The 25,378-nt window shown below is 40.1% G+C and overlaps 1 protein-coding gene across 12 annotated transcripts in view; it reads left to right on the top strand.

Moving 5' to 3' along the window:
* The window catches only part of add3a (adducin 3 (gamma) a), a 95,606-nt gene that overhangs the window by 63,007 nt on the left and 7,221 nt on the right, over nt 1-25,378 (top strand). For all 12 annotated transcript variants that reach the window (XM_079592342.1, XM_079592350.1, XM_079592345.1 and 9 more), the window contains 10 exons: nt 941-1,163; nt 9,770-9,908; nt 11,400-11,551; nt 12,029-12,109; nt 22,078-22,227; nt 22,365-22,508; nt 22,631-22,729; nt 23,160-23,333; nt 24,132-24,386; nt 24,930-25,046. In XM_079592342.1, coding sequence (XP_079448468.1) covers nt 969-1,163; nt 9,770-9,908; nt 11,400-11,551; nt 12,029-12,109; nt 22,078-22,227; nt 22,365-22,508; nt 22,631-22,729; nt 23,160-23,333; nt 24,132-24,386; nt 24,930-25,046 — 1,506 coding nt within the window. In that variant the 5' untranslated portion in view covers nt 941-968. The remainder of the gene's footprint in view (nt 1-940; nt 1,164-9,769; nt 9,909-11,399; nt 11,552-12,028; nt 12,110-22,077; nt 22,228-22,364; nt 22,509-22,630; nt 22,730-23,159; nt 23,334-24,131; nt 24,387-24,929; nt 25,047-25,378) is intronic.

Here is a 25,378-nt window from a genome sequence, read left to right as displayed (position 1 = left end):
TGAAAGTTCACCAAGGCTGTATTTATGTGCTCAAAAAAACAGCAATATTGTGAAATATTATTGCAATTTATAAATAACTTTTCTTTTTCAATATATTTTAAAATGTCATTTATTCCTGTGATGCAAAGCTGAGTTTTCAGCATCATTAGTCTTCAGTCACATGACCCTTCAGAAATCATTCTGATATGATGATGTGATGCTCAAGAAACATTTCTACTTATTATCAACTGGAGAAAGTGAAAAAACAAGCAGACGTTCTGCTTCATATTTTTTTGTGAAACCGTGATACATTTTTTTTTCATTCAAAGGAACGGCATTCATTTTAAATAATAAAAAACGTATGTAACATTATTAATGTCTTTACTGTCACGTTTGATCAATTTAATGCATCCTTGCTGAATAAAAGAAACTTACCAATCCCAGACTTTTGAACGGTAGTGTGCCATCGGGAGAAATTCATTTGAAATACACTGCAGTTTTACTCAACCTATAGAGAAATCCAAATTGTTGGTGTGTGTGTATGAGGGAGTGTGTGTGTGAGAGCAAAAATCAGGCCTAACTAAACCTGATAGTGTAATAGGATAGCGCTGCCCTCCTGTTGGTTGACCTGACGCCACCCTTCACTGTTGGCGGGACAGCCACTCTCTTCTTTTTGTTGGGAGTGAACAAAGAACAAGGTCCTTTGTGAATAGTGATACTCAGCAAGTGAGTTCAGCTTATGTGCGGTTGCCTGTTTTTTGATTGTATTGATCGGTGGACTTGTGTGTGTTCGTGTGGGATATGATGAGTTTGCCCTCAGAGCAATACTGATCGAGACTGTTTTGCCTGTCAAATGAAGTGCACATGCTTCCTCTCACAGGTTTTTTCATTCAGTGAGTGGAACATTTTTGTGTTTACTAGGGATGTGCAATAATAAGTATACATTTTTCTTTCTCTCCAGGTGAAAACAGCAGGAAAATACAGTAGAGATGAGTGGCGAGTCGAGACAGGAGGTGGTGACAACCCCTCCACCCCCCAGCGTGGGGAAACGGGAGGGTTACTTCGACCGCATCAATGAAAATGACCCCGAATACCTGCGTGCACGCAACATGTCACCTGACCTGCGACAAGACTTCAACATGATGGAGCAGAAGAAAAGAGTCACACAGATACTACAGAGTCCAGTAAGAAAACACAAACACTCACTGTTAAAAAAAAAAAAAAGTTTTATTTGGCTGAGGAATTACCTCCAAAAGACAACTTATAAGTCATTATTGTGTTAAATGAGAAAAGCAGTGTCAGAAGGAAATATTATATTTGATTCAACATTTATTACACAAACGTTTAGGCTTCAACGGCCATGAGGGTGAGTAAATGATGACGAATATTAATTTTTGGGTGAACTATCTATTTAATGTTTTTTTTATTATGTAAAATAGGATAGCGCTTGCTGCGATAGTCAGTGTTACCGGTGTTCAGCCGCAACACGGGTAACATCACTTGCCCACCGCGGTTACATCACTTGCCCACTGAACATGTCTGCTCAATGCAGCGTGAGCCAAACAAGATTCGCAATACAGATCAGGAGTCAGGTTTCACCGCACTCTTGACTGACAAGGCGATGGGGGAAGATTTGGTTTCAAAGGGAAATATACGTGAACGATTGTGAATCGAATATCAAATGTCAAAAATCAATTTTCTAAATGTTAATTATAACATAATGTTGTCGTAGCGCAAAAGGCGCCTGGACAGTCTGTGTCGTGCAGCTGTGCACATAACATGATGGTTTAGCGGCACCCTCTGCATTAAAATCTAGCGTAACTTGCTCCTATGAAGTTGAAGGAAAAGGGACCTGGACAAGAGCCACACTTTATGCAAGTAGGGCTCCAGACTGCGACCAAATGAGCGACAAGAGGTTGCACTGGTGTAGGGCTGTAACGATTCCTCGATTAAAGTCGAGTACTCGAGTAAAAAAAAACCTTGATTGCAATTTACCCGTGTCGAGTAACTGGCAAAATCCCGGAAGTGGCGCACATACAGACGTGAATCCATGAACCACATTATTACACCGTTTTCTAAGGCCAGGCGATCTATTTAAAACCATTTACAATCATAATATAACACAGTGCTATCATGAAATCACAAAGGCTGTGATATGCGCAAAAAATATATGTGCTGGGTTTACACAGAGAAGCACGACGCTTTAATTATTTGCATGCGTGCAGATTGTGTTAGAAGTAGCTCAGCTCCATCACAGTAAACGCTGCTCCACATACACTCACTCAGTCTCTGCATGTGCTGTGTGTTTAGGTTTCCAATAATGTGCATTTGGGAACGCAAAACCTCTGACGCGCGTTTCATAGTTGCACTGTCATCATTTATATGCGTGTCAGCGTCTCGGGTCTCTCAAACTCCATCTCTGCGTGCTGTGAGTTTGTGTGGCTTATAAGTTTGAGTTTGCATGTTTTGAGTGCACATGTTCTTGTTCAAGAAATCACAGCAGCTGTTGCATCTCTATCGTACAGAAGAGACCAAATATTAAAAGTTGACATTTGAATTAAATTTAGTTTGGCCAATATTAAACAAGGATTTGATCATGTCTTTGTGTGCAGGCCGTTGCCGCGCTCTGCGGGCATTTGTTTTGACGTAATGTACATAAGTTATGTTTATATTAGTTTAAATCATTTATTTTACATGGTGTACTTTAACAGCATTGTTCAATAAAACCCATATGATTACTTTGATACTTTATTTAAACAAATAATTATTGCTTTTTTATTATATATTTAGGTAACACTTTACAATTAACATAAAATACAAATAGGTAACACTTTACAATATGGCTAATTAAGTCATTTTAAAGGTTGTTGACTTGGCTCTATTTACCAATTTTTATCCGATTAATCGATGGAATAATCAGTAGAATACTCGATTACTAAAATAACCGATAGCTACAGCCCTACACTGGTGCGACCACAACGTTGTCCAATTGATAAGAGCTGCAACTTTTGATACATACGAGAAACCTCAAATAGCAAATGAAAGTGAAACGAAACCGCGCTATTCATTTGAGCTGCGCTGTGCGAGCTCAGAACAGGTTTACTCCTGGGCCGATCTCAATCACTCGACACTTATTACACCGCGCTGGGAGATCCAGTGAGAAAGCGTTTGAATTCACAGCAGAATTAATAATATCGCAGCGAGATCTAATTGGAAGCATTCAAATTCGGGATTGAAGAAACATTCAGGAATCAAGTAAATGGGCTTGTTCGACTTGAACCGGCGCTGCACAGACCGATCGGTGAATGACATAAAAGTACCGTGAGAGCGAAGAGAGAGTAGACGCTCTTCCTTATGCTTTTGAATTGCTCTCGCGGTACTTTAATGTCATTCACCGATCGGTCTGTGCAGCGCCGGTTCAAGTTGAGCAGTCTATTGGCTCTATTACTGTATGGGCCATTGAATCATTGGTTCACCCGATTGATTCGCTCAAAACGCGGGTTTATTCAGAAACGAAACAACGCTGTGTGTTGCTTGGAGATGCACAACAGTCCTGCTCTGGCTTTAAAGGTGATATTTTCATTGGCAAAATTGAGGAAAAGCAGACAAACTGTCTGAAATGTATCACGATATTAACTTATTTATTGAACCGTTGTATAAAATCAATATCACATTTGCTCCTGTGCTATTTGGGACAAAAATGTTATTAAACTATTGGATTTTTATTTTATTTTTATTTTTTACAAGAAAATACAATTTCTGGTAAATTCATATTTAATTCTTTGGGTTACTTCCCTTTTTTTTTTTTTTGTGTGAAATTTACTAGACGTTTCAGAGTGAAACAGGGATGTTTTCCACTTTTCCACCGATTTAATCGGCAAGAATGTGCTTTTAATGTAAAAGTGTTTACTTATAGATTTTACAGGTTGTCTCGAGCCATGTGGTTTTGAATAAACGCCATGCCACCGTGAAGTTTACATTCAAAGCTTGGCATGACCTTCTATAGTTAGTTTTGAACCCAGCCGCTTGCACCTTACACAGCCTCTCTGTTCACAATGAAAGATTTATGGTTTATTTTGATCAGATGAGTTGGTTTGTCAGCAAGTTAATTGTGCGTTTGGTGTGACGTTTTGAGTTACAGCTCAATCGTACTCACAAGGCCACAGCTGCAGCGTAAACCCCATCTGGAAGACCACACCCTTTTACACGCACACCACCGACATCCACTTCTCACATCTAAACACAATCCAGCCAGCGAAGCACAGCCCTGCACCTCTGACCTACAGAAGAGAGATTATAGCGACCACACACAAGATTACAGTTAACACACACTGGAGAGATTACAGTGAGCATACTGCGCAGATTACACTCCTGCAGACATTTCAGTAAACACACACTGTTTAAAGGAATTTTCTGGTTCAATACAAGTTAAGCTGTATGGACGACATCTGTCTCATGCCGTCGATTAACTCCGCAAATAATACCAACTCGTACCTCACTTCGTAAAAAATTTTTTTTTCTATATTATAACCATTTTACAAATAAATATTAGAATATAGGCTACTATTAAAATAAATGTTCAAGTTTTAATTCTAAAATTAAAATGAGAAATGCAAAATATAAACTCAATGTAAAATATATCATGTCTTTGTGGTGGAAAGGATCAATCTAAACTTAGACCTTTCCTTTGACATGAATTTGAAGCAACAGCCTAGAGCAGATCTGCACGGTTGAGCGCTTTAATGTCAGTATTTGAAAGTGAAATGCATTCCTTCTGTCATTGCAATCTCTATAGTTGTGATAAACAAGAGGCAGTGTGACCGCACGGTCAATTACGGCGTGGCCTGCTGGGCTTTATTAGCAGCAGCTGTCGGAGCACGTGTTTCTGAGACACACTATATACTATTCTCACTCATCCTTCACTCTGTATGGAGAGGAGCCAGGCAGGGTAGGCAGCAGGTGTATCGGCACACAGGACTGTGTGTTTACGTCTGCGCTATCAGAGGCGATTCAACAAGCCTCTCTTTCATCTCTCTCGCTGTAGCATCAGGGTTTCCATGTGTGTGCGTGTGGAAGAGAGCTGCTTAAATTACACGTCTGTCCGTAGACTGTGTTTAAGGTCAGACTATTATAGGCAGGGCGGAGTTTGCTATGCTTAGACCTCATCTGTGCTGTCACAACCAAAACAAATGAAGACATCTCAGTGTTTTTAACGCAAGCCGTTCTGGAAACTGAGGAAAAATAGTGGTTTGCCCTGACGGATATTTGCTTAGGAGGTTAAACAACATGTTAATGATATTAAACTGTTGTGGCAAAATTGAATTTGTCTTGAATTTCCTCCCTTGGGTTATTTTTAGTTCACTCCCCTCGGTTTCCATTTTCAGCATTAAAGCATGCCATTCCCAGAGTCGTAACTGTTTTCCAAGAGCGCTGTGGTTTGGTTTGGTCAGGACCCTCACGTTTGAGAGGATTTCATGCTGAGAGGCTGGCGGGATCGTTTCATACCCTGTCCCGGGCGTCCAGTTCTCATTCAATCACAATTTAATACTCACACAGGGAATTAGAGCCCAGGATATCTCCATCTCACCTTTGTACTTATTTAGCTAGTTTTGGCTACTATTGCGTTTGAAGAGCCGCCCATGTGCTCATAGAGTGAAGTGAATGGGTTGCTAAAACAAATTCACCTTGTCTGATCAGACAGCATATCAAAGCTGACTCTGACCCACATTACAATGTCTTAAAGCAGGGATAGGCAACTCCGGTCCTGGAGGGCCACTGTCCTGCAGAGTTTAGCTTCAGCCCTGATAACAACTCACCTGCCTGTATCTATCTAGTAATCCTGAAAACATTGATTGCCTTGTTCAGGTGTGTTTAATTCGGGTTGTAGCTAAACTCTGCAGGACATTGGCCCTCCAGGACTGAAGTTGCCTATCCCTGCTTTAAAGGCTAGATAACTCCCATCTTCCACCATGACGGATACAGTTTTGTGGTTTGATATTAATGTAGTAACTCTGTTTTGTATTATGAAGTTAGATCTTCACCGCTTTGATCGAATGACAAGTGTGGGCATAAAAGCCCATGTTTATGTGATGGCGTAACCCTTTGGAGGCATGTTTGATGATTCCCACAGTTAATCTTTCATCATGCTGTTCACCTCGAAAGTACTTCGCTGAACGAAACCTGCACACAGCAAAACAGATCCCAGATTTATTGTGTGCTTGTTCGCACCTATTTAGTGTAGTAGACAAGATTCACTATTACTGTTGCTCATACTTAAAAGTGCAGTCACATTAGCAAAATTTCTGCACAATTTTCCAAGCAAAAAACATCCATTGTGTTTTGTCAATTGTAAGTGATTTATGTAGTAGAACTTACACAAGTCACATTCAAACCAAGAAGCTTTCTTCTGTTAAACGTGGCGAATTCGCATTACCCACTTGAATGTGTTGTGAAATTTGTGTTGGGAAGTTTTTCAGCTTCATGCGATTTTCCCAATCTCATAGATTCCTAATAAAATGACTGGATTTTGCCCTCAAAAATTCTCAGAATAACAGCAAATGTGGCCACACCTTTACAGTTGAAGTTTTAACAAACCCATAAACGTAGTTTGGGGCTATTATGTGTGTATTAACCTGTTAACCTTCACCAGAGCGAGGACGCTCTGAAGCGTTTTTTTTTTTAAATAGTTCAAAGTTACTATCAGATTTAATGTTATTACCTTGACAAACTATACATCATTAAAAATATATAAGTCTCACGTTTCAGTATTTGACCACTATTGTATTCTGAGAAACTTATAGTGACAGTTATGTCTTAATTTGTGTCAGGATTTATGTAATGAAAAAATGAGTCGATACCTTTAATATGAATTATGAGCGTCAGCTGCTCCATTCAGAAAAAAACTCCGGTGCTGTTGTCTTGAGAACGCGTGACAAAACAACGTTCCTCAGGGCTTTTGGCTCAAAAATGTGCAGATTTGGAGAAATATTGATATATTATCATAGGTTTACATCATATTTCTATAGACAGGAATAATATTTATTGAATTTATATCCAAATGCGTCGATGTATACATAAAGAGCGCTGGATACTCTGATGTACTGTGTTTTCAATCCATACAGCAGGCTGAGGGCGCCATTTGCACAGTTTTTTCCAAATATGAAAGCTCACGAAGAAGAAATAACCTGTGACCTTCCAGGACGTCACTGACATAAACACAGCTAACGTTAGCTTTCAGAGATCGCTATAACATGCAGATAAAGATGTTTTGAAGACAATAAACATGATTGCAATGATATTTGATTTACCTGTGTTCTTCGAGCCATGTCAGGTATTTTTATAATAATAGATTATATGTATAATGTAATGCTAATCGGTATAGACTTTACAATAGTGCAGAATAATATCAAATCATATATTTTCTGTCTGATTTTCTTTTCTGAAGCCAAATAAGCTCATAGAAGATTATTTAAAACACTCGACTTGCACTATAAAGTAAGTTTGGAGCACAAAAAGGGTTTTAATCTCATAAATTGTCGTGTATTGATGGTGTGCTAAGCTAACATGCTAGCTAGCTCTCTAGTTGCACCTGCCATCTAGCTGTTATTTTTTATGATTTTTTTTCTAAATCGGAATGCTTACTGAAATATTTCTTTATTTAAGAAAGGCATTTGATACAGTTTCAAATGTGAAGTGAAGATTATGAAAGAAATTAGGGGGTGAAACACCGTGATTAGCCAGCGTTAGCGATTATAATGGAGACAAAGGAAAATAATATTTATGGCCATAAGCAGGCTGGAAAGGTGTAAATGTGTGCAGGAGAGACTGACACTGAATGGGGCTCGTTTGCACCACAAAACAATAGAGACAATAGACTGAATAGATGCTAATAGATGACAATAAACACAAGTTTGCATTTTAGAGTCAATTCAAAATAAAGTCATTTGAGATGATCTTGAAAAACATTTAACAAAATACAGAGTTTTAGACTTATCACCTTCAAATTTTAAATATAACATGGTCAGACATGTGTCTTTAGCTGGAGTGCATTTCTAGAGTGCTGACGGGCCAACTTCAATTTAATTTTCATGAAGATGTTTCATAAAAATAAATTTCTAATAACTTACACAACTTTGAAGCTATTCATAATTTTTTTTTCATTATGACAATAATTCATTCTACATTTCCAATAAAGTGCCAGGTGTCAGCTTTCAAATGAGACCGTACTTGAGCTTTTAGGACAAAGGGTCAATTAATTGAATCTTTTTTAGGTTGGGTATGCTATTTCTGGGGATTTTTCAAAAGTGGCGCTGAAGGCTAACAGGTTAAGGGCATGCATTTGTGGCTTCTTACTTTCCCTTTGTTTCCTCAGTGTATGCTTGATGGATTAGGCTCTCGTTCAAAACCAAACAAACATAAAGGCCAATGTAATTTGATTCCTGAGTAGTGTGTTTCACCCTAGATTAGTAATAAGCACTGATTAGTTTACACACAAGCACAAAGCAGAACAGTTCTCCTCGTAGATATCCAGTTAACTAAACTCTGAGTGTCTCTCAAGGATTTGATGTCAATGACCTCTGAAACTTTGGCAAATCTAGTGATTGATTGATGCTTATTGCTTATTACTATATAAACACAACTTTAAAAAGCCATTATTTATCCCAGTACATGCAATTTGCATAAACCTAGTCAGACAGATTAAAACAGCTGATTTTTAACCACTGCTCAGCATTTTGTGTTCAAAATCCATCAGGCAATCAGTGAACAGTGCATGTCTGCTAAGACTTGTTTACCTTTCTTATTCTGGTGTATGCATGTATGTTTTTGCATAGTGTTTGCATGTATTCTGCCTGGTTAGGACGTATCAGTGTGTCAATCTCGCATACTGTGCTGAAGGAAGTTTTGCATGCATCAGCTCACATCCAGACACTTACTCACACCTGGTAATAAGACAAGTCTTTGTGCACTTGTACAGTAAGAATGAAGTCATCATAACTGAGGTGTTGTGTCAGTGAATCTCCTCTGTTATTACCACAGCGTGTGAGCACTCTGTCAATGTCTGCGATTCATTCTTTCGTCTGAGCTCTTTGATCCGAACAGGTGTGCAGAATGACAGCACATCTTACAGAAGAGCTTTATCACTGGTTTTAGAAACCAGTTATGAATCTGTGTTTCCCCTGGGCTCTTTTTCAGGGGAGGGGGAGGGGGGGGGGGGGGACTACTAGTGGAGCCGGCGTGTTACGGATACGTTAGGGTTAGGATCACAATATTTATAGGTATTTAGCAGTGATATTGTCGGGATTTTCTATTCACAATGAAGTAAGCTAATTTCCCGAACAAAATATGATGCCATTAAAATATAACAATATGTAACGACAAAGTTTAAAGTGGCTTCATAAATTAATTAAAAACATAAAAAATCAAAACACACCTGACACAATGGTAGAAACACTGAATGATTTTCTTCTTTAAACACGGAAAATACATTTTCAAGGTTACAATGGACTTGAGGGATTTTGTATATAACCAAAGTCTTTAAGACCGTGAGATGTTACTTTCATCCTTCACTGTCTTCACTGTTTTTGTCTGTAGAGAACATCAGATCTCCTTCTGTTTGGTCTCCTTTAGCTCTTCAGAGTGAGTGGAAGTAGGCCTCTAGGTTAATATACTTAACTAGGTGTAGCGGTACAAGTGGAAAAAACTGTACATGAAGGTTTAAACGTGCAGGAGCGTGAGAGGATTACAGCTGTGTGTGACACATCTCTAATCTCATGCATGCTTTCTCTTTCAGGCATTTAAAGATGAGCTGGAGGGAATGATCCAGGAACAGATGAACAAGGGGAATAACCCAGCAGGACTGCTCGCTCTGCGGCAGATCGCAGACTTCTTCATGACCAGCTCCTTAGCCGGTTTCTCCACCTCCCCCCTCAGTGAGTATCGGCATGGTGCGGCTCATCTCCACTGCCACAGATTGCATCAGAGACTCCTCCACCTGTTCAGAGTTATACAGTTCAATTCTAGTTTTCATTTGCCATTTATTTATAAAGCACATTTAAAAACAACCTTGGTTGACCAGTGCTGTACATACAAAAAAATACACAAATGCAGTTACAAAAGATTAAATGCACAAGAGAAAGATTTGTTTTTTTTAGCATACAGGTCGCATAAACAAACGTTGAAGGAGGAAATACGACCAGCCAACTCAAGAAAGTGTTTGCATTCTTTTATCTCACTACTTCCTCCCTTATCACCCCATCCAGCTCTCCACACATGTGTCTGTTTTCTCTCTGTGCTCTGCTATGCGGAACTAATCAGTGGAATTTCAGTGAACCCCTTTCAGTACTTACTGTACATTCAGAGCCTAAACCTCAGCGTTGTCTGTAGACCATCCAAAGGTCTAGAGCGTTTTCTAGAACATATCATGGATAACTGGATCTGATAGTTAGAAATAGGAATTTAATGTGTACATAGTTTAAAATGCGAAGCGCCCTTCCCAGTTCATTTATGACTGCCCACATTTGCACAGATATATGAAGTCTATTCAATGGAGATTTTGAAAGCAATTCTCAATCTTAAACTACACCAAGCTCCAGATTTATCCGGCTGGAGTTCCATAGAGTTCTGGAATATTCAGTCAGCTGGAGGTTTGAAATGAGTTCCAGAATGTTTAGTCAAGTGGAGTTCTGGAAAGAGTTCTCGAACATTTAGAGTTCTAAAGTGTGTTGTCAACCGAAGCTCTTGAATGAGATCTGGGCTGCGTTCCCCAAAAGCATCATAAGCCCAAGTCCCCAAGAGTGTGGAGACCATTGCCACCAGTGTTCATTACAATAAAATCAAAATGCTTTTGGGAAACGTAGCCCAGGATTGTTTAGTAAAGTGGAGTTCTGGATAGACTTTGTCTGTGCTTTATATAAAATGTGATTATTGTAGATGTGAAGAGCTACTTGTTTATTGTATGGCTGAATTTTTTTCATTTTTTTTACTATTATTGGATTTCCTAATTCTTTTTTTACCAGAATCCCTAATGGTTATAAATAAGATATGGTAAATTAGATTTCAGGCGTATCAGTGTTTCATGGACACTTCTGAGGTGTTATCAGTTAATCAGGACACACCACTGGCTTTATTTAGAGTCTGAGTTTAATCAGTATCAGGGTATCGATTTACACACAACGATTCGTTGTCCATATTCCCATGAGAGCAGTTCTAAAATGTCCATTTCAAGTTGTGCGTTTAGGTGACCTGACCTCACTTATTGATGTCTAATAAACATCTTGATACTGTTAAATACATTTTTAATGTAAGTCTTATCTTATTAAATTGTTTAAAACGGTTAACACGAACAAATGAGAAAGCTGCACATGGCAGTTTATTTGTGTTGTGTTTTTAACCTGTTCTTGAATTGTTCCTGGTTTTCTCAGGTTTGGGCATGGTGACCCCAATTAACGACATGTTCAGCATGGAGTCCAATACTATGGTGAAGGGAGAGAAACAGACCCGCTGCAAACTGGCCGGCCTCTACAGAATAGTGGACCTGTTCAGCTGGGCCCACTTCACAAGCTGTTACATTACAGTAAGGCAAAGCTTTCTATCATTAGTATTGGTACCAAAGGTTAAATATAGTTGATTTTGTGTTAGTATTTTAGAACAAGGAAATGAAAGTGAATGGCGTGCACGGTGTTATCCAGTGTTTCGCAATCCGTTCCTCCAGGCAATAAACATTATAGTTCCTCTAATCAGACACTCTCAGTTTTAATTCATTGAGCCAAGTAGGTCTATAATCCTTCCATTCATTTAATCCCCAAAAATGTCATATTATAGTATTATAATATAACTTTTTGAATGGCCGTCAATGGAGAAATATGCTGTTTGTCATCATAATTTTGTAGTTACAGCATCTCTGCTCATGCTGATGTGCTAAAAAAGGGAAATATCCAAATGTTTTAATATATATGGATGACTGTTGTTGGTACGGATTAAAAAACCTTGTTCTAATTTGATCACGAGAAGAAAAACAGCTGCTTATTTGTTTTCTTTTTTTACCTTGTAGGTTCGTGTCAGTAAGGAGCAGGATCATATCCTCATCATCCCCAGAGGGCTGTCCTTCGCCGAGGCCTCTGCGTCCAATCTGGTAAACAAACTGTCTGTCTCGCATTATCACAGCAGAGCCTGATAGCGGTTCTGGGAACGGCTTGAGCATCACGCCCACGGGGCTGACAGGGTCACTTTGAGCAGCGACTTCAGCTCAAACTCGCATTCCAGTGAGAATGAAAATAGATTCGATTCAGGCTTTTGTCGTTCCTAACTTCGGAATTCATTTATCAGTTACATATTATGTTGATTACCGGTACATGATTGATTAATGCTTCAGTTTTGATCAAATAGCTTATTGGTAATATGTTATGCTGCTTTGGCATTTCCGTTTTCTCAGTGGTTTAACAGCCTGTTTAAATTATTGAGACATTATTATTGCCCAGAGCTTAATAATAGTTGAAATGATATGTGTTTTTCTTTGTGTTTGGGATTTAAGTCTGAAATGTGCCGTGCACATAGTGTGTTGGCAGACCTTGACTGAGCTCTCTGATCGTTGCCAATGTTTGACATGCTTAATCAGCCGGTTATTTCTTTTGAAATCTCAGAGTGGGTTTTGGATCCGTACTAGCCTGTGTGTTCATGTCAGTCGGAGGCTTTTAGTGCCTGTAGTTGTTCATGCTTATTATTTTGTAATCGTATTGTGGTGGTTCTCAATCCTGGTCCTGGAAAACCCCTGCACTAAACAATTAGGATATTTCCCTAAGTATACTCCAGTTCGGCACTAGAAAGTTCCTTCCCGGCCCAGTGTTTGTGCTATTTCTCTCCAGAAGTTGACCGATTTAAATGTCTTTGTACTTTAAACTAGAGTTGCTGCAATTTTGGAGAGGCTAGCACTAGCAAGCTAATTTTGAAAGCATGAGATCCCACCCTCCCTTCAGAGCGTCTCCAAAGCCACCCCTTCTTCAAAACACATGAGCGCGCACAGCAGAATCTGCAAAGCCTCACAAGATGAGTCGTTAAACTGCCTCATGTCTCAAAGCACATAACAGTACAATGATAATAAACGTAAACAACTTACAGAGCTCTTACTTGTACCACCTGACTGCTGCAGATTAATTTCAGCGTTGATAGTTTTGACATAAAAAAAAAAACATAAGTCCAAGTCTGAGGATGTGAACAGCTCCAGCTAGAACGTCACAGGTTTACAACATCTCGTAATTGCGACACTGACATGGCGTGAACGTAGCATGAGCTCGTTGTTTTGGTTCAGGAGGAACTGTAAAAGGCAGCTGCTGTTTCTGTTGTGGTGCTCAGGGACTGACGTCTGTCTACAACTCAACAGGCTTACAGAAAGTGGACTGAATGCAATTGGGTGAACATTTTTTCGTCCTGAGACTTCCACAGAAGATGTATATATACATAAAAAAAAGAAATGCCTACCCTACCTTTAACCCACACAAGTGTTCATAAACGTTCTATTGTTGTTGTGTCTCCAGTAGTTTCATCTCTTCCATTTATTTTTTTAAACTGAATTGAAACAAAGGTCTGGGACAGTGTTGCCACCTTGTGAACTTGCTAATTGGTGCAAAACAATTCAAGACGCATGTGCAAGCTGAGCGAACGCAGTATGTGTGTTTAGAAAAATCAAGCTTTGTAGAAACATACATCCCCTAGTGTACACACAAAAACAAAGTACCTTTGGGCTTTTAGGACTCTGATAATCTTATCTGATAATCATATTGAGAATGGCTGGAGTAGTGGGTGATGGATAAAAACTAGGACTGTGCGATTAATCTAGACCGTAATAAAATCGCAACATGAGCATGTGCGATTTCTAAACCGCAGAAGCCACCGTTACGACATGGATGGTTAGTTGGTGACAAACAGAATTGAATTGTTCTTGAGGTTTCACTTTTCCCTCCCGCCAGCGTAATGAGTTTTGACATGCTGCTCGTGGTGGATGCTGTTTTGACAAATTCCTGCCAATCAGGTAATTTAGTGCTCGAATGAATTTGTGAAGCACATTTGTCCTCCTGTCTGCAGCATTTATGACTCCGTGAACATAATTGAAATCGCCCGAGGAGAGCAGTGGCAGTATCTGCGTCTGACTTGCACTCTTGCGCTGGCTAATGCTGTTTTTAATGCTGCACTGTGCTGGATTGTGTTTGGGGGTAGAGTTACACACATTTTTCACAGTCATGAAAAAATACACTCAGTCATTGTGTCGTTTCAGGATCGCGGCAGATTTCTTTGCTCTTGCTCTCTTGGTTATGTATAATAGGCTTTAATAGATGCCATTGACCTTTTATTTATGGATCAAAGCCAGTACAGGTTTGTCCAGTTTCTGTGTGTGTGTGGACGGTCTTTTAGACAGTGAGAGTTAGATAAAGCCAGGGTGTGTGTGTGTGTGTGTGCGTGTGTGTGATCTCAGTGTTGCTGACACCGTCATTCAGAGCTCCTGTTCTCCGCTTCTGTGGGCGTGACTGTGGGTTTGTGCCCGCTGGAATGAGGCCAGCAATCTGGGTCACGGTTTTATTAACCCTCCATGTGATCAGTCACTTACACCTCGCTCTTGTACACTTATTAGTGCTCTAAGCCCCTTAACAGAGAAGAATATGATGAGAAGAGAATGCCCATGCAAAACTGTCATGACTCGGGTGTGTGTAGTCGAAAAAGAGCCAAGTCTTCATGATATTCTGATCTGTAGATATGGCTTTGGTCTATCCCTTTGAAGTACATTTCAACATTATTTGGGGTCATTTTTAAGTTGCCTGCCAGTGCCAGCATTTTGATTATGTTCATAAAACTTCCATGCCCCCCAGAATGTGTTGTATAAATATGCAAATAGTCAATATATGAAAAGAACAAAGCATCTGCTTTTAAACAAACATTATTATATTCTAGCTTCATTCAATCTTTAATCAACACTTGAAAGTTTCCTAAAGAAAAATACATTTTGAACAATTTATTTTAAAATGACGATCAAAACATGAATTATCGGAGATTGAGTCAATCAACACCCCCAAAGCTTGCACAGTCTTATACCTCTTTGTGGGTTTCGACATTTCATATACGGTAATGTTACCGTGCGTTCACACCGCCGCCTGCCAACGACGCCGTGGAAAGATTGTTCTTTTTTAAAAACTTTATTTAAAGGGGCCGCAAAGCAAACAAGCATGTCGATCGTTATTTTTGCAGAAAATTGATCGATGGAAAGAACTTAACAATTATTGTGACATGTTTGCTAACGAAATAAACCAATTAAAAGCCCTTTGTGTGGTGTGGCTCTCGTGTTCATGGTTAAGTGCTATTCTAATTTGCATTCCTGCTGAAAAACAAGCGTTCTATCGTGAAAATCTTGCCTATAAATAGTGTTGTGCACCTTATCAAATTCAAATGATCAACCTCTCCTCTATTTTGCTTGGGAACTAATGTGGTCGGAATGCGATGTGCTAATGCGATCGCGGCCGTTGGCGACCTGATAGGGCGTGTCTGGCGACGCGACAAAGTTGAGATCTGTTTAACTTTATGCAAATGAAGAGCGACTTTCGGGAGCGACAACCAATAGAAGTGAAGTCAGTGGAGCACGCGGGATCATCCGTCACTCTGACAGAGGCAAGTTGAACGAGAAGCTAATTTTAGCAGTCAGAAACTGTCCTATAATGCCTAGTTCACACTACAGGATTTTAAGCCCGATTTGCTAATCGTTGAGCTCGCCAATAGGTCGGGTGGTTATCGCGGGGGATTAGCGGCCGATGAGCGCTCGCCAATCTGTTAGTATGAAAGAGCCAACAACGCATCAACGACGCTCGCAGAGCCCAGGAAAATATCTAGCATGCTAGATATACGGAGCTGTCGCACGACTCAACCACATGTGATGTCATGAGCTACAGCCAATCAGAGCAAGGCATGGGTTGAGGTCACCGGGAAAATACGTTTTTTTTTTTTTTTCAGAGCAAATCATCTCGCAAACAGTTTGCAGCACTAATTTCTGTCTGACGTCCATATTCAAACAAAGACTCGCGTGTTGTGTACTTGTGTTCTTCTTCGCTGGGTAGTGGCGCGCGTGCTGTATTGCGTCATTTCCGGTTCGTTTTATCGCGTGATTTTTCGTGACAAAACGTGGTTTGTAGACAAGATAGAATCGTTGGATGACAGAGTTGTTGTCAACTCGTGTAGTGAGTTACCTCCTGTTGCGGATCAATCACGTTGTGTCGTGTGGTGTGAACAGCTCAACAACTTAAACACTCCTGATTTCACAGAGCAAGTCATGTAGTGTGAACCTCACAGTTCAGCCCGACGTTTTAAAATCCTGTAGTGTGAACTTGCCTTAAGTTGTGGTATATCTCCGTGTACATACAGTGGTATTCACAGTACTGACTCAGAGCCTGATTGGTTTCGTGAACCCATATAGACCGGTATTTGCCTGTTTGTTGCAATTAAATAGCCGCGATGGCAAAAAGCACTCACAGTTTCTCATTCATCTTTAATATTATGCGACCTAACCGCCAGCCACTGGCGACCTGCAGCGACAAAGTCGCTTGTAGTGTGTGAACGTAGCTTTAGGCAGTTTTGATTTGTGTGCTGTTGATGGTTTGATGATTGCATTAGCTAACTTGTGCGTAAACAACTATTTACTCTTCACTTGTTTTTGGATCCGGAGATGCTGTACTCTTTCAGGAGATGCGTAACAGCACCCCCTATCATACAACAGTGAAAACACAGATTGCCATACGTACTTCTGAATGGCAGGGAAGCGTTGTCATAAATGATGGAAAATCTCATCTATGGTGGGGAAAGAGTTAATGTCAGTAGCGCAAACTCTCCAGGATGGTTTACATACCCAAGTTCAATAGTACTTAGGGTAAAGGTGTGGTCATATTAGTGAATTATTGTGCTTTAAAAAAGGTCTATGATCTATTTGTAATTAGTCTACTGATTTATGAAGCACAGCTCACACAAAAGTCACTTTCAAACCAAGCAGCTTTCTGTTGGTCAATGCAGCAAATCCAACTTTAACTCTTTGCAAAATCTGCATGTGGAAATCAATCGCTCAAGCATTTCAGCATGGATTGCGTCCACGAAATGATAAATGTCACACACCTAGAGGAGTGTGTTCAAATTCCTAACCACAATGTTGATTAGTGTTTTGCTAAAGCAAGCTTTTACTGTTGCATAATGTGGCGTGAGATTTCGTGTCTATGAAGCAACTGCTGTGAACCGTTCCAAATGTTCATGTAACAGGAAATTGTAACTTGTAACTTTTTTTTTTAATTATTTTTTTATGCCTGTTAATTGCACTGTTAAATGTTTTTCACTCCACAAAAATCAATTAGTAATGATGAATATGTGTTTGCTGGACTATTTTACAGCAAAACTCAAACCACACATATACTAATTAAAGCATTTACTCTTACCATTTATTACTTAATAAACGAAGACCTACATACCTGCCAACATGTACGCATTTTTCGTACTCTGCACGCATTTTGACCCATAAGTACGCTTGTACGATTGGCTGCTCTCTGGGTACGCATTTTGTTGCTTCTCGCATTTCGCCGATTTCAGTTTCTATGCAATCTATGATGCTGATTCTGCCGCGCTGAGCCACAGTGTTTAAGTGGAGTGAAAAGCTTTCGGCCAATCAGAGCGCTGCATGTTAACCCGCCGCCCACCTACCCCTCTTGTTTACATGCTTCGCGATCAGCGCTCAATTCAGTGCCTCAAGCAAGCCAAACTAGCCGGATAAGATACCTAGCCAATAACGCACCTAAAAGCTGTCGCAAAGAACCGGCAAAAGTAATGATTACAAATAATGTCAAATATAGAAAGGAGATATTCTAATTGTTTATTAATAAACAAGTGTTTCCTGTATCAGTGTCGTGTCGGCTGAAAAGATGAAGTTGAAGATGCTGTCTCGCGATCTTCGCAGTAGTGAAGGCGCCAGAGAGAAATGCACATTTTATACGGATTACATAAGCAGAGAGCAGTCTGTTTTCTTTCGTTTTGAATTGTTCTGTTTAAAAGTAGCAGCTAGACAGGTATGCGAGTCAAGTAGACGCTGAGTTTCGGTTGCTTTATGAGGCGAGCTCTAACGTTAGTTGACGCCGGCGCCTCTGTCGTGATTATTTCTTGTTTTCTTGTTTACTTCTTATTTATTCAATCCAGACAATTGCTTGATGAAACATGGATTAAAAGTAAGATAAAATGTATACAAAACGAAATTCACTTTAAAGAAAGGCTTTGTGCTTTCTGTTTGTGCAGTAAGTGCCGCTTTCAGAGCGGTCCGTAACGGAGAACTGTCACGCCCCTAACATAGTTTTTTCCTCATAAATGCGAACACGAAAAAATGAATATTTTATGTTTTGTGGAGAACCAACCCTTCTTCCTCCAGTGGGTTAGTATTACTTTTGGTTTGCGCAGTGTAATTCAGAAGGCTAAGTGTAACCTGGTCTGACTCTCATCTTTAACATTACTACTTAGGCCTATGTATTAGCTCACTCCGCCTCCTATTGGTTAGACTAACAAAAATATGGGCACAAAATATTGGACAGGATATAAGACAACATTTGTTTCAATACATGTACTGCCATTCATCCACTCCATTCCTCTACACAGTAATACTATTTTTTTGTAATCTAGTAGGTACTAGTGATGAGCCAAACAATGTATTTGAATGTAAATTGCATGTATCCTTTGAATTAATTTAGCTAGTGTGTGTGCGTGCGCGTGTGTGTGTGGTGTATCATAATTTGTTCTGTTTTTATTCTATCAAATAAAAAAAGATAACTTGGACTTATAGTGTTCATAATAACTAATTTTGATATTGATAACTGCTGGTTTTTCACATTTATTTAATGTTTTGATTTATTTATTTACAAAGAATGTCCTCAGTTTACTTTTATTTCTGACAAGATTTTCAGGTGAAAGAAGTTTCCATGGGCTATGCCTCCTGTACAAAATGTTTGGAGTGATTGCAGTATTTGAATAAAATTTATGGTCTACTTGTATATGGTTATGGAGTAACTAATACATCTTAATTGGTGAAAGTATATTATGTGTATAATATGTATTATAGCGTTAGGTTTCTCACAGGTGTGTGTGCAACGGTGGAGCGTACATTGGAGGTGGTCTATCAGGTTTGCGCGGGGGGGGATAGTACTCATAAAATGTCTTCAAGGTTGGCAGGTCTGGACCTACTCTGGCAAAATCTCTCATCCGATTCGAAGAGTTGTCGCTTCCTGACTCCTCTTGAGAGAACTGTTAGGTCTTGTTTCAGTTCATTAGCATTAGTGTGGTGGCATAATACAGCAGATATGTCCATATAGAAGAGAACCAACTTCCTGTGGCCAGTTTAATAGTCAATATGTAACAGATGAAAAAAGAATAGCAAGAGACACATGTCAAAACTGTCACGTGTGTAAACATGATCTGCATGAGGTTGGATGTCACTCAGAGCTCATTAGCAGAGCAGTGGTACTGTGTTTATTTTGAGCTGGTAGTGATATGGGGTGCGGCATCGACCGGCATGTGAAGGGCATGTTGGGAGGCTTGTTACAGGACCAGCATGTGATGCAATTCAATATTTAATCAAAGCTCTAGAGGAATCAGACACGCACAAGCATCCTCTTTCACTTCCCATGACCAAAACAACACACACAACCAATGATTGATAAATCATTTATAGATAATCTACCATTGTAATGTTTGAGGTTGGTAAGATTTTTTAATGTTTTTGAAAGTCTCTTATGTTCACCAAGACTTCATTTATTTGATCATATACAGTAAAAACAGTCATGTTAAATATTATTACAATTAAAAATAACTGTTTTCTATTTGAGTACATTTGGAAATGTAATTTATTCCTGTGATCAAAGCTGAATTTCCAGCATCATTACTCCGGTCTTCAGTAGGGCTGCAGCTATCGATTCTTTTTGTAATCGATTAATCTAGCACTTAATCGATCGATTAATCGGATTATTTTATTTTTTATTTTTTTAAACAACCAAAACAAATAATGCAAAACGAAAATGATGTGGCTGTAAAATGATCAAGCATTTGGCTTTTATTTATCCAAAAAAAAACAGGTATTTATTCCAACTCCAACATTTGGTTCCAAAACTAAGCCTATTTATTGCCATTTTTACCCATTTAGTGTTTATAAGTGCCAGTGCCAACAATTATATAACAATACAGTTAAGTCAACTTACTGTAAATTGTGTGTGTGTAGGCTGTGTGTGTGTGTGTGCGCACACGTATGCTGTGCGTGAGGAAGAGTGACGCCCCAGTCAGACCAGTTGCTTCATTGCAGTTTGGTACGGCAGAAATACATACATTCATTTTCAATAGAACTCTGCAGTTGGCTTGCATCATGGTGCTTTTTAGGTGAAGCATCCGTTCGAAAAATCAAACGGATGCTTCAAATTGCATGCGTTGGAGACACCTACACATAGTGTAGCTTTGAAAAGGGGAATGTTTTATTGCAAATATGCATTTTGTTGAATAGAAAAAGAACAGCATTTTGTTTTTCACTTAGGCTAGTTGAAGTATATTAGCACGTTTTGTAGTATTATATTTTTTTGTTTAATTGAAAATGTTCTATGCTCAATTACTTTGGTAGCCGGTTATAATGTCTTCCCCAAAAGTACGAGTGGATTTGGAGAAGCAGGCTGGGGAGTTTCATTTTTTGTTGTTGTCTAACTATTTGGCAGACGTGAGTCACATGATATACAAGCAAGGTCTCGCAAAGACCGCAATAACGTTACAATATTTGTTCCTCCATCACGCCCCGGTGTATATAGTGAATGCATGCTGAAATTTTTGTTGCGTGGCTACATAAAAGTTTGAGCATATGTGATGCATTGCCGCAATTGGACTGGCGCGTGAGAGAGACGAGGGTGCATGCGCACGTGTGTGTGTGTGTGAGGGGTAATTCTCTTGCAATTGAACGTGAATATGTTTACTACTTAAAAACATCACAGCTAAACATCATATCTAGTCAAACCGTATCACAACATCGCTAAAAAATACAGTATGGGATTAAAATCAGCGAACATCAATGTATAGGCTTAGGCTACGTGACCTTGTTTCAGCGACGCTTGGTGAAACCGCATGGAGTGGATGTTTTCGGTTGAGATGCTGAACTTAAGACATTCTCTGCCGTTTATGGACATCTTTACTCTCCGCCATCGCGCCAACTAAATTCAAAATGTATGGTTTATTATATATCACGCGCTATGGTGCGCTTGAACAACGGTCCGTGTGAAACAATCACATCCCCGCGCGTGTCATAGGAATTTAACGAGGCTTCAAGGCAGAGTTTTTGCCTCGAGGAATTTTTGTAATCGAGTAACTCGAGGAATCGTTTCAGCCCTAGTCTTCAGTGTCACATGATCCTTCAGAAATCATTCTAATATGTTGATTTACTGCTCAAGAAACATTTATTATTATTATAAATGTTGAAACCCGTTGTGCTGCTTAATATTTTTTGTGGAAACCATTCAGGTTTGATGAATAGAAAGTAAAAAAACAAAAAAAACAGCATTTATTTGATACATGTAAAATGATAAATGCCTTTACTAGTTTGATCTGTTTAGATGCACCCGTGCTGAATAAAAGTATCAATTCCTTTCTTCCTTCAAAAAAAAAATCTTACCAACCCCAAACTTTTGAACGGTAGTGTAAATGTAAAACTTAATTAAGCTGTAAACTTCCTGGATTTCTTCCCCTCCCAATGGTCATCCTCTATCGAGGTTACCAGGAAATGGAGGCTTATTAAAAACATTAACCGAATCATCCACTGGTTCTCAGTTTATCTTCGAAGACAGTTCCTTCCTGATTAGGTGTACGATGTCATGAGGGAAATGAGGCAATTTGTTGGACACTGTAGAGAAGGGAATAAAGACATACAGTCTGTGTATTGATGCTCAGATTTGTTTATTAATAAGCACTCCGATAGAAGTATTCAGATGCCGCCTCTGCTCTAATATCATTTTTGTATACATCTGTTTTAGCCGATCATAAACTACATTATATTCCACATTATGTGTTTCTTTGGTTCTCCAGGTAAAGGTGAACATTCTCGGTGACGTGATCGATCAGGGCTCCACCAACCTGCAGATCGACCCGGCCGGCTTCAGCCCTCACGCTGCCATCTACTCCATGAGACCCGACGTGCGCTGCATCATTCACATACGCACACCGGCCACTGCTGCTGTAAGTGTCCGCCAGTTACACCGGCTTCAGCTTCACATGCACTGTCACCAACAACAAAAAGAAGTTTATTTCAAAGAAATGATGACTTGTTTATTTTAAATCACAATGACTTGCATGAATCTCTTCTGTTATGTCAGGTGTCGGCTATGAAGTGCGGCCTGCTCCCAATCTCTCAGGAGTCTCTGATCCTGGGAGACATTGCCTACTACAACTACCAAGGCAGTCTGGATGAGCCTGATGAGCGCTTGGAGCTCCAGAAAGCCCTCGGGCCGTCAACGAAGGTAAACAACCTTGCCACAATTCAATACCCAGTGACAGTTGCATGATGAAAGTGAAAAATGCAGTACGTCGTTTGTAAATGTGCAAGATATGTTTCTCAGATCTGTGTACGTGTGTGTTGCAGGTGTTGGTTTTAAGGAATCATGGGGTTGTAGCTCTCGGGGAGACCATTGAAGAGGCCTTTCACTACATTTACAGCGCTCAATTTGCCTGTGAAATTCAGGTATAATGCTGGGTAATGCATTTTTAAAATGGTTTTGGGTGATGTTTTTGTAACATACACAAACACACACGACTAACAGAACGTCAGGTACTCTTTGGCCTATTTTGGTAGCTGTGGTTCAAAAAAACAAAAACGGATCGCCTCACTTCAGAAGGCCTTTTTTAACTCCCTTAGTAGTATAAATGCACTTTTTTGGGGGCTGCAAAATCCAAGTTACTATTTACTTCCATGACTAAGCCTGGAGGAGCCAGGATTTTTTTAAATATAACTCTGTGTTTTGGCTGAAAGAAGAAAGTCATACACCTAGGATGGCTTGAGGGCATTTTTTAGTTTTCACCCTTTAAGCAAGCTAAATGCTAAACTGCACTGCAAAATGATCCAGAACTGGCCTTTTGTGCCGTAGATGTCTGACGTGGTTCTGTCTCTCCAGGTGAATGCGTTCTCAAGCGCTGGAGGAGTGGAGAACCTGATCGTGTTGGATCTGGAGAAGTTTAAACCTCGTACACAGGGGGTGGCAGAAGCCGGGGTCAACATGGGCTCCCCGCACAAGTGGAGGGTGGGAGAGCTGGAGTTCGAGTCGCTCATGAGAATGCTGGACAACCTGGTATGTTTGTGTGAGACTCAAATACGGTTACGATGAGCTCTGTGCCAATCATCTCCCAGTGTGATACAGAAACCGGATTTGAACTCTGCTTTGGCCCATCGATCGTGCCAAGTGTGAAAACAGAAGCGTTCGCTAAATGACTACTCGCTACTAGACCAACTGTGTTTGAGAGGAATAATCATAGCGGAGAGACTGGAAAATCACTTCTTTTAGCCTATTTCTTCCCCCGCTCTCCTATTAGGCAGTCAAAAGGAGACCAACGTAAAAAGAGAGACAAGCTGGAGTTGAAAAGCACTCCGCCCACAACTCTTTTCTCTTCTTTCTGTCCATGTCTTTCTCCAGCTGTGCAGACTGCGCTGTTTTCTCTCTCTGTCCGTGTGAGATAGGGAAGAATGCAGGCATGTGGAAAGTGTTTTCTCAGCCGAGGCAGAAGAATGGAGTGATGTGGAAGATGATAATGATATGGTGCGTCGCTCAGTGAGCCACCATTACCCGCTTCCAGTGAAGCGATATGTTTTTCCCACTTATTCTGGAGAGTTTCAGGATATGGTTACAGAATGCGCTTGAAATGCAGATGTACCTTAAAGACTGTGTCTTTTCTAGTCGACTTTTCGTGCACCTTCTGCAAAGTCAGTTTTCAAGCAGTGGCTCATTATATAAACCTATTCAAAGGGTTGAAGCTCATTCATAAAAGGCCTTTTATTCGTTGAGGGTAATTAAATTATTTAAGAATAGCATAGGTCTCATCCTTGTATCATATCTTGTTGTTTTTTTTCAATGTAATATATTTATTTTCAGGGTTACAGGACAGGCTACACGTACCGGCACCCCATCGTGCGGGAGAAGCCGCGGCACAAGAGCGAAGTGGAGATTCCCGCGACAGTGACGGCGTTCATGTTCGATGACGACGACACTCCGCGTTTCCCTCTGAAGTTGCTGCAGCAGCGACAGCAGAGAGAGAAAACACGCTGGCTCAATTCACCCAACTGCTACATGAAGGTGAACGTGTCGGACGGGGCTAGCGAGGAGAACAATGGACGCACCAAGACCATGGTGAGGCTCAGGTCATCTCTGTTGTGGTGCTCTGAGATCTTGTTTTTCAAAGCCTTGCATGCTAAAGGAAAAAAGCGGAAAGTCCTCCGGTGGATTTTGTGGAAGAGCAAGAATGTGGTTATTTCCTGGGCATACCTGACGGTCGAGCTGCAGACGAAGCTCATATTTCTTTTGTCATCGTAGATAAACTTTTTGAAGCCTCATAACTTCTGTCAGCCACACTGTCTTCAAGGCTGATTCCCAATGAACACAGTTCGCTACTGACCTCTAGTGGTCGAGGCTTTAGCATTACATCTTTGGCTGAATTTTCACCAAGAGCAAAATGTCAACTAGCTAAAAAGTCTAATCTAGGTCTGAACTATACTTTAGTGCAAATTATTTCATGGCAAAAAAATTGCACTTGAGAGAAACACTATTTTGCCCTAGACTTTGCGTCGACACTGAATGGCCGCAGAGGTGCTTTATCTTTCTAAACAAATCTCAGTCTGCATTTGTTTTCTTGATTTCTGTCCTAAATCTCTTTCTTTTACTCTATCTCTGCAGTGGATGAAGTCAGATGATGGCGGTAACACCAGCGGGACTCCGATCCGCATTGAAGATCCCAACCAGTTTGTTCCTCTGAACACAAACCCCAGTGATGTTCTGCAAAAGAGAAATAAGGTGAGTTGTGTGTGCAATCAGACGGTTTATCATTAAAGGACAAGTTCGGTATTTTACACTTAAAGCCCTGTTTACAGACCGTATCTGATGAAATAGAACGGTTAAGATAAAAATTTGGACACATGCTCCTGTCCCGAGAATTTTAGGTTTATTTCGCGTTTGTGGACCTATTTTGCCAAACGCGTCACACCCAGATTCTTCCGTTGAGAGCTTGAATAATAGACACTCCAGCGGCGGATTAATACCGTACCTCACACAGCACATTCAATACAAGTCATGGAGTTGGACAAAAACTACGATAAAACCTGTTGGAATGCATCTTTTTCAGCGAT

This window comes from Phoxinus phoxinus, assembly GCF_949152265.1.
Source record: "Phoxinus phoxinus genome assembly, chromosome: 20".
NCBI lineage: Eukaryota > Metazoa > Chordata > Actinopteri > Cypriniformes > Leuciscidae > Phoxinus > Phoxinus phoxinus.
The sequence above is the reverse complement of the archived record's forward strand: the minus strand, read 5'-3'. Positions and strand labels throughout refer to the sequence as shown.